Raw genomic sequence first — 10,138 nt, 5'->3', positions numbered from 1 at the left:
GTGCCAGTGGACTATGGCACCTCCTCGTAGGACTTCTCAATCATCCCAGGGAGACGTACTTGATATCGCCATAGCAATAGAGGCGATGGTAGCGGCTATGGCGCAGTAGAGTGCTGCGATGATGCAGCAGCATGAGGCATCCATGCAGCGACAGGCGACGTCGCTTGAGCAGCAGCAGGCAGTGATGCAGCAGATGGAGGCTGCGAGGGTAGCTGTTAAGGATGCTCATCGGCAACATATGGAGGCCCTCCGCCAGCTGGAGGAGAACAGGGTGGCTGCCCCTATGTTTGGTCCTGAACCACGACCTGCAGTCAGGGAGTGGAGCTTGAAGGACTTTCTGAAGCACCACCCAGTGAAGTTTGATGGGAAGATCAGTCCTGACGTCGCAGACCAATGGCTGAAGGACCTGGAGCGCATCTATGACGCCAAGATGTGCCCTGCGGAGAACAGGTTGGCGTTCTCTGTGTACATGCTCACGAGAGAGGCAGAGCATTGGTGGAGCAGCACAAAATCCATCCTTGAGGAGAGAGAGGAGCCAATGACGTGGGAGGCATTCAGGAAGAGATTCCTCTCTGAGTATTTTCCAGACAGCATCCGGTACGCTAAGGAGGTGGAGTTCCTCCAGTTGACCTAGGGAGGGAAGACAGTAACAGAGTATGCTGAGAGGTTCAAACACCTCAGCCGTTTCTACACTCTGCCACTCGATGAGGAGTGATGATGCAGGAAGTTCGAGAATGGGCTTCGCGGTGACATCCGCTTGATGGTGGCTCCCTTGTCCATCAAGGATTTTGCCGCTCTGGTGGAGAAGGCCAGGGTGATGGAGAAGATGAAGCGTGAGGTGGAAGGTCAGCACCCACGACAGCCACAACCGCCTCAGAGGATCGGTGGACCATCTGGGTCCAAGCCCAGACATGAGGAGCGGAAGGAGACCGTATGATAGACCCCACCATCAACCCTAGAGGTCTAGGAGCTTTTCTCCATAGCAGGGCCAAGTTCAGTGCTACATCTGTGGAGGCCCTCATCTGAGGAGTGCTTGTCCACGCATGAAGGGTTACCGCAGGTGCAACAACTGTGGCAAGGAAGGCCACTTTGGGAAGGATTGTCCCAACCTTGCCAGGGCGGCAACACGCCCTCTAGTTCAGACCCCTCACCAGCACCAACGGAGAGACAGAGGCAACAGGCCTCAGGCGACGGGCAAAGTCTATGCCATGACCGGAGTTGAGGCTGCAGGTTCAGGTAACCTTGTTATGGGTTATTGTGTGATTTCTGGGATGAGATGCTATGTGTTGTATGATTATGGAGCGACACACTCCTTTGTGTCAAATGCATGTGTGGAGCGGTTAGGTCTGCCTGTGCGCGAGCTGCAGTGTGAGCTTGCGGTGTTTACTCCGGCGTTGGGTTTGGTCAGGACGTCATCCTTTTGTGCTAGGTGTCCAGTGGAGGTAGAGGGACGCAGATACAAGGTGAACTTAATCTGTCTGCCTCTACGAGAGTTGGAGGTGATCTTAGGAATGGATTGGCTCTCTGCCAATCGCGTTCTTATAGATTGCCGAGAGAAGAAACTGCTTTTTCCCTGTCCAGAGGAGCCTGAGTTGGTATCTTCTCAGGGGGCTATGAAGGAACTCCATGACGGCGCGCAGTGTTACATGATCTTCACACATCTGGAGGTGGAGGGTGGAGAGATGAAGTTAGTAATACCAATTGTGCAGGATTTTGAGGATGTGTTCCCAGAGGAAGTGCCGGGTTACCTCCTCGCAGAGAGGTAGAGTTCTCGATCGATCTAGTGTCGGGGACAGGTCCAGTATCGATGGCTCCCTACCGTATGGCTCCGGCGGAGTTGGTTGAACTTAAGAAACAGATAGAGGACTTGATGGCGAAGCAATTTATCCGACCCAGCACTTCGCCTTGGGAAGCGCCAGTGCTATTAGTGAAGAAGAAGGATGAGAGTTCACGTCTGTGTGTAGACTACAGACAGTTAAACAAAATGACAATCAAGAATAAGTACCCTCTTCCGAGAATCGACGACTTGATGGACCAGCTACATGGGTCAGCCGTATTCTCGAAGATTGATCTACGGTTCAGATACCACCAGATTTTGGTGAAGGACGATGATGTGCAGAAGACGGCCTTCCGGTCCAGATATGGCCACTACGAGTATGTGGTTATGCCGTTTGGCGTGACCAACGCTCCAGCGGTGTTCATGGACTACATGAACAGGATCTTCCGGCCTTTCTTAGATAAGTTTGTCGTAGTCTTCATAGACGACATCCTTATCTATTCTCGGACTCAGGAGGAACATGCAGAACACCTGAGGTTGGTACTTGGTGTTTTGAGAGAGAAGCAACTGTATGCCAAGTTGTCTAATTGTAAGTTCTGGATGGATGAGGTTCAGTTTTTTGGGCATGTGATATCCGCCCAGGGGATTACTGTGGACCCAACAAAGGTTGAAGCAGTAGTAAAGTAAGAGAGTCCTAAGTCGGCCACAGAGATCAAGAGCTTCGTGGGACTAGCAGGCTACTATAGGAGATTCATATAGGGATTCTCCAAGATATTGGCGCCTCTGACCTTGCTTACCCGGAAGGACCAATCGTTCACTTGGACAGATCAGTGTGAGGAGAGTTTTCGGGAGCTGAAGAGAAGATTGACTAGCGCTCTGATACTAGTGATCCCGAATGTCGGGAAGCCGTTCGAAGTCTACTGTGACGCCTCCCACCTCGGACTCGGTTGTGTATTGATGCAAGAGAAGAAGGCAGTGACGTATGCGTCAAGACAGCTCAAGGTGCATGAGCGTAATTACCCCACTCATGACTTGGAGTTAGCGACCATAGTCTTTGCCTTGAAGATTTGGAGACACTATCTCTGTGGTGCACAGTTCCGCGTGTTCAGCGATCACAAGAGCCTCAAGTATCTGTTTGACCAAAAGGAGCTGAACATGAGACAAAGAAGATGGATGGACTTCCTGAAGGACTATGACTTGGAGCTCTTATACCATCCAAGAAAGGCGAATGTAGTGGCAGATGCCTTGAGTAGGAAAACAATGCATACTGCGCACCTTATGATTAAGGAGGTGGAACTACTAGAGAAGTTCAGAGACAAGAGGCTATAGGTGGAGTTGGGATCTGAGTCCATTAGGTGTAGTACCCTTACTATATCTAGTGGCTTTCTGGACTCAGTCAGAGAGAGGCAGTTGTTGGATGCCAGTTTAAACAAAGTCAGAGAACAACTTGGGTCGGATAAGGTTAGAGACTTTGCCTTGGGTGACGATGGTATACTAAGGTTTCAAGGCAGAATCTGCGTACCTAATGATGTCGAGGTGAGGAAGTTGATCCTTGGGGAAGGACACAAAAGTCGTTTTAGCTTGCATCCTGGCATGACTAAGATGTACCAGGACCTCAAGGAGACTTTCTGGTGGCAGGGAATGAAGAAGGACATGGCATAGTTTGTATCAGCATGCTTGACATGCCAGAAGGCAAAGGTAGAGCATCAGAGGCCCGGTGGGATTCTACAACCTTTGGAGATACCAGTGTGGAAATGGGACAACATCTCGATGGATTTTGTGACTCATTTGCCACAGACTTTTAGGGGGCATGACACCATCTGGGTGATAGTGGATCGGTTGACCAAGAGTGCCCACTTATTGGCTATGAACTTGAGGATGTCCATGGCCAAGTTGGCCCAGCTGTACGTTAAGGAAATTGTGAGGTTGCATGGAGTACCTTCGAGCATAGTTTTCAACAGAGACCCACGGTTTACATCTCGGTTCTAGAAAACCTTACAGGAGGCTTTGGGGACCAAGTTGACTATGAGCTCAGCTTATCACCCTCAGACCGATGGCCAGTCTGAGAGGACGATTCAGTCCTTAGAGGATTTGTTGAGAACTTGCATATTGGATCATCTGGGTGCTTGGGATGAGGTATTGCCTTTGATAGAGTTCACCTACAACAACAATTTTCATGCGAGCATTGGCATGGCGCCATACGAGGCTCTTTATGGTAGGAGATGTAGGACTCCTCTTTGCTGGTATCAGGATGGAGAAGCGGTGTTAGTTGGACCAGAATTGGTAGAGCAGACCACCGAGAAGGTGAGGATGGTGAGGAACATGATGCAGGCTTCTCAGAGTAGGTAGAAGGCCTATGCAGATCGTAGGAGGAGGCCCTTGGAGTTCGCAGTCGGCGATCATGTGTTTCTGAGGGTGACCCGAACCACTGGTGTGGGAAGGGCTCTCCGCTCAAGGAAGCTTTCCCCTAAATTTCTTGGCCTGTATCAGATCACGAGGAGGATTGGGCCGGTAGCTTACGAGATAGCCTTACCCCCGCAGTTAGCGAACCTTCACCCAGTGTTCCATGTCTCACAACTGAGGAAATATGTGTTTGACCCAGCTCATGTGTTAGAAGCTGAAGATATACAGATCAGAGAAGATCTCACGGTAGAAGTACCACCCATAGCTCTTGAGGATAGCAAGGTTGAGGAACATCGAGGAAAGACGGTTAGTCTGGTTAAAGTCATATGGGATCGGAGGACGGGTGACTCGACTTGGGAGTTAGAGGAGGACATGAGAAAATCACATCCACATCTGTTTACCTGGTGAGTCTTTATTTTTCAAGGTCGAAAATTTTTGTTGTTGGGAAGAATGTAGGACCTTGTTCTTTTATGCCTTTCACTTGTAGGGCTGCCCCAAATCTAATGGGCCTAAGAGCTGGCCCAAAGGATAAAACTGACTCTAGTATGCCCTAATGCGTACACTTTCACTCTTTCAGAAACCAGCCGTCATCCCCACTGCTCTCACAGGACACTCTGCTAGGGTTTCTCCCCAAGCTATTCTTCGAGCTAACTCAAACCCAGTTCTTACTCCACGTAAGTATCAATCAGCTCACACTTATTCTCCATGAGCATCTGTTCGTTTATACAGTAGGGTTTCACCGTGAGCTTAGTTCCTAACTCTGTTCCACTGTCTTATTCAGCTCGCTAGTCCCCTCTTTGAGCTGCCATACTCCGTCGGTTAGAGTCGAGGCACCTTCTAGCTACTTCTAGGTAAGGGAAGCTAGAACTCTTTTTGTCTGGTGCATTGATGGTAGTTTTGATGGTGTTCTGTGATTTTCATGAATATATGTGACTGTGAGTGTATGGCATGATCTGTGTTGTTGTTTGGGCATGAATTATGTTGATGGCAGTGAGGAACAGTGACGAAGTCTGTTAAACTCGCCCAAGCGAGCTTGCCTCGCCTAGGCGAGATTAACAGGGACTTGCCTATGTATTTCTCCACGAAGGGTCGCCTAGGCAACCCACTGTACTTCTTGGGCGAGCGAACGTCTCGCTTAGGCGAGGAGGGTCTCGCCTGAGCGAGAACGCGTGTAGGGTTCTCATACTGGAAGTCGAGCTCTCGCCTAGGCGAAGGGTTCTGATTGTAAGTTTGATAATCGTTAGGATTAATTATCGCGTTTTAGAAGTATTATTCATTTTGGAATGTTGGAACTCTATCACAATTTTGTCTTTAAAAAACATCTTATAGATGAGACAATAGTATTTAAATTGTGTGTAGTTGACATCGACTTTTAAACAATATAAGATTACTATGTATATTGAAACAATGACCTTTTGAATTCCCTTTTATATGTAGGGTTTATGTTTTTTTTACCTTAGTTTCATATTGAAATATTTGTTACTAGAATGCAATGTTATAATTCATAGGACTATAATATTTCTTCCTACACTTTGAAACAATGTTTTAAAATTGGAATAAACAAAGATTTTATGAAGTGGTGGTCTATCTTATCTGTTGACTGCTTTTGTGAAATTTGTTAGGTTTAATTTTGCTTGAGCTTAATTGTTCTTCTTTGACATTTTGTTAATGGAATAAGACCACTTATGAGTTTATAATCTCGAATGACTTAAAATTGAAAAAAAAATTATGAAAAATTGGCTAAATATGTCATTTTTTTATTTGGTTAGGATTTTTTTTTTCAACTTCAACTGTTATCACAAAAGCTTACGAGCAATGCATGAAAATTGAAGAAGAAAAGGAACATATGAAACATAACACTTTTACAATTATTTGAATTTTGAGGATTATTGGGACATTTTGTTTTTCTTTTATGACCAAGTGTATCAAAATAAATATAACAATGATTATGTTTTTTAGTATCTAGTTTGGTTCTTACTTTGTTGCATTTTAGATAATCCTTACAACTTCATCATAATTTTAGATATTCCTTTTATTTGTAGATCAAATTGGTATACACATTTTAACAGACAAACTATGATGAACATACTTACTTATGACTATTAGACTTGAACACAATAAATAAAATTTTTTAAACTTCTTATAATTACATCACATTTCGTGTAGTCTCATTATGAGTTTTTTCATGAATCATATCTCTATGTAAATCTTAAGTTAATCGATCAAAATCAAACACTTAGGTTGTATTCTTTTGAGAAGAAGGATTATAGAGAGAGAAAGAGGAATAGATCAGAAGAATTAAATGATGAAGTTGGAGTTGTTTCTTTTAAGGAATTCAGAGGTGATTTTAGAGTATATTAGATAGTGAAATCTGTAAAAGTTTGTGACTAAATTGACTTATGTGACATATTAGAAAAACCTTTTAATAGAAAAAAAAGTTAGATTATCAAAATCTTTCTATTGTTATACGTAATATAAAATTATATATAAATAATTTAAAATTATTTTATAAATTTTATTGAATGATTGAAAATATAAAAAATTATTTGTAAAAAAAGGAATAATACAATATTTTTGTATGAAAATAAATTTAATATATAAGATGTAAAATAATTTATTTACATAAAAACTTTTTTTTCCTTTTAATTGTAATTTTAGAAGTAATAAATTTTTATTATAACCATAATAAATTATTATTATATTCAACATGGAATTAAAAAAACAGAACTAAAACTACGTGTATTGATTTTAATAGCTAAATCACATGTAGCAAAAATTAAATAATGGAGGAGTAATTTGGTAAATCCAACCATGTTACCCTCTAATCTCATTATGGATGGTGAGAGATTGAATTTTCAATGAATCCTTAATCATTTCCTCCCATCACCTCGTATCACCTCCAAACAAACACAATACTCACTCCCTAATTATTACTTTTCATTCTTTGTGAATAGTACATCCACTCATTACCTTTAATTGTGCATATTCTCCCGCAGTTTCAAAATAGATATCACAAATTGTAATCATTGTGATAATTTTCTTCTATAAAGGTTTTTTTTACATTATATATATATATATATATATATATATGATAATAATAATAATAATAATAATAATAATAATAAAGGAGTTAATATGTATTTAGTCTCAAAATTCCATAATATATTTTTTATGATATATTTTGATCTCTAAACTTTAAAAATAAATGTATATAGTCATTTTAATCTAATGCCGTCAATTTTTTTATATATATTAAATGATTTTTATAGATTAACATTTGAATTGTTTAAACTATTTTAACATTTTTTAACACGTAAAAGATTTAATGTCATTAAATTAAAAATACTATATTCATTGTTAAAGTTTAAGAAATAAAATATATTAAAATTTAAAACATGAACGAATTTCAATTTTATATTCAAATTTAAAAGATAAAAACATATCTATGATGTATATCATAATATTTGTTTCTAACATCATCATTAATAGTTTCTCTAGTTATTTACTGAAATTTGATTCATCCATTGTGCTCTTTCAAAATTTCCAACGGTTACAATTTTGTAATAATAATTACAGTAATAATTTACTTTAATGTAAATTCTTTCATATCTTGTATAACAAATTAAAGAAGTAATGTTGATAAGATATGTCGAATGCACATTTGTTAAAAAAAAAATACATACAACTAAGGTAGATCAAAAAGTCACTTGAACCAAATATAAAAGTAAAAGACGGTTCAATTTTAATTTAATATAAAATTTGAATCAAACTACACCACTCTTTTACATTTCCGTTTGAATCGACGACTTTTAGTTTTTTTGGTGTTATAAAATTGGTAAACATTTTTTTATAAAAAAAAACGGAACATTTTATAATGAAAATTTGTCAAATAAAAGGACGTCTTGTGAATTTTATTTTTTATATCATATTGATAATTTAAATTTATCTCATATTTATAAATAAATTGTTTAATTTTACAATTAAAAACTACAATATAAATTTGTTCACATGATTTTGATAAATACAAATATATTGGAAATAAAATACATCAAACCATTTTAATATACATACATATTCATTAGTTTTTAATTTACTCTAAACATGTAATGTTATATTTAAGTACAATAAATGATTGGATTTAATCATTCCAAAATCTTAATCAAACCTCTCTATTAAAAAAATATATTCAAAATATCTAAAAAAAAAATTGGTCTTGATCTATTTTTTTAATCAGTTTACTATTATTTCTTGGATTGGTTTGGCACTCTTATTTTCAATATTCTTTTTAAGCGGTTGATTTTGTAATATAAAAATTTTGGGTTAAGTATGTTTTTAGTCCCTGAACTTTGACTCAAAATTGAAATTCATCTTTGTCTAAAACTTCAATATATTTTGATTCCTAAACTTTAAAAATGAATGAATATAGTTTTTTTTAACTCAATTATGTTCACTTTTTTTAAAGTGTCAAACATATTTTTTAGTAGATATTGAACCAAGAATGTGTCAAACAGTGTAAAAAAACTCTAATACTAATATGAAAAGCGTTCGACACGTCAAAAAAAATTAACATAATTGGATTAAAAGGACAATATTCATTCATTTCTAAAGTTTATGGACCAAAATGTATCGAAGTTTCAGACAGAGACAAATTCCAATTTTAAGTCAAAGTTCGAGTACTACAAACATACTTAACCCAAAAAAATTTTACAGTATGACCTGTGTTCTCATATTTCTTGCAAGAGTCCAAATTGCATCGATTAAAGAGATGATTGTATTGTAAATATATTATTTTCTAGTATACTAAATTATTATTTGATATATGTAAAAATATTTTTAAAAGTCAATATATTTTGATTTTGTCCTCCAAACTGTTAGAATGTGTTAAATAATAATGTAACATTGCTTATAGGAAGAACCATATTATTGGAAAAGGTAATTTATACTCAATTTTATTTATATATATATATATAGAATATAAAATTATAATTTACTTAAAGTTATTTGGTACTTAAATATTATTGGGAAAGGTAATTTATACTCAATTTTATTTAAATACTAAATAACTCTAAGTAAATAATAATTTTATATATATTTTTACAATTCATATTTAATTATTATACATAATGATATTTATTCTTGTGATTTTATTTGTGTTATTTAGAAACACAATTAAACAATTTAAATAATTGTAAAGTGTACTTTAATGGACGAGCAGGTCCAGACAAAAAGTTGAGACAGACAAGTCGTGTAAATTTTTTTAATGGGAGACATTTTGATCTCGTGGGCCATTTTGACCCCACCCCATATAGATTAGGGCCAAGAGGGCCTGGGCCTGGGTTTGGCCTAATTGACATGTTTTCCCACAACATTATTCATGGAAGAAATAGTACAAGCTCATAAATTAGTAAGTTTTAAATAAAAAGAAATGGAGAGTAAAGAACCAACTGAGACATAATCTCTCGGTTGGTGCCATTGAAGTTGATGTGAGATTAGAATTCACATAATATGCTTTCACTAATCCTTAACACAGACCAGATTTGAAAAGGAAATTGCAGTTTCAGAAACTGCTGCTTATCTACTATTTTCGTTTCTTTTGTATTCCATTATTACAAAGTTCTTGTGTTGATCAAGTTCTTCCATTGTGTACCAAATATGAGGATTTTCCTATTCTAAATTCAATAAGATACCAGTTCTTGTCCTCTTTCTGCTTTGTTCCTAATACTCTTCATCAAATTAGTGGCATGGAATCCAATATATATAGTATTGACTTCACAACATCTTGACATGTAGCTTAGACAAAATTGGACACCACAATTAACCTTAAACTTCCACCCAGATGTTATCAACCTCAACTCAGGCTACATATAACGCTAGCATGCAATAAATTCAGCATTAAGGTTAAGCTAAGATTCCAGTGAAAGAGTGGAAGGCTACAAATTGCACTAATTGATACGGTAA

General features: G+C 38.0%; 1 protein-coding gene across 1 annotated transcript; it reads left to right on the top strand.

Moving 5' to 3' along the window:
* The first annotated feature begins 817 nt into the window (after positions 1-817).
* Positions 818-1,766, top strand: LOC114163667 (uncharacterized). The gene is made up of 2 exons (XM_085666788.1): positions 818-931; positions 1,050-1,766. Exons 1-2 carry the CDS (start codon positions 818-820, stop codon positions 1,764-1,766), a joined length of 831 nt encoding a protein of 276 aa, XP_085522914.1.
* Positions 1,767-10,138: the final 8,372 nt, after the last annotated feature.

The sequence above is a fragment of the Vigna unguiculata genome, chromosome 9 (genome assembly GCF_037176805.1).
Source record: "Vigna unguiculata cultivar grain cowpea cultivar isolate G323 ecotype 2 chromosome 9, ASM3717680v1, whole genome shotgun sequence".
NCBI classification, from domain to species: domain Eukaryota; kingdom Viridiplantae; phylum Streptophyta; class Magnoliopsida; order Fabales; family Fabaceae; genus Vigna; species Vigna unguiculata.
This window is presented reverse-complemented; position numbering and strand designations above follow the sequence as displayed.

What these genes read in the sequence shown, in the direction of transcription:
- LOC114163667 (XM_085666788.1), top strand. Translation starts at nt 818, where the DNA reads ATGGAGAAGATGAAGCGTGAGGTGGAAGGTCAGCACCCACGACAGCCA. An exon ending in ATGAGGAGCGGAAGGAGACC is followed by an intron (nt 932 to 1,049) that starts GTATGATAGACC and finishes CCACGCATGAAG; the next exon opens with GGTTACCGCAGGTGCAACAA.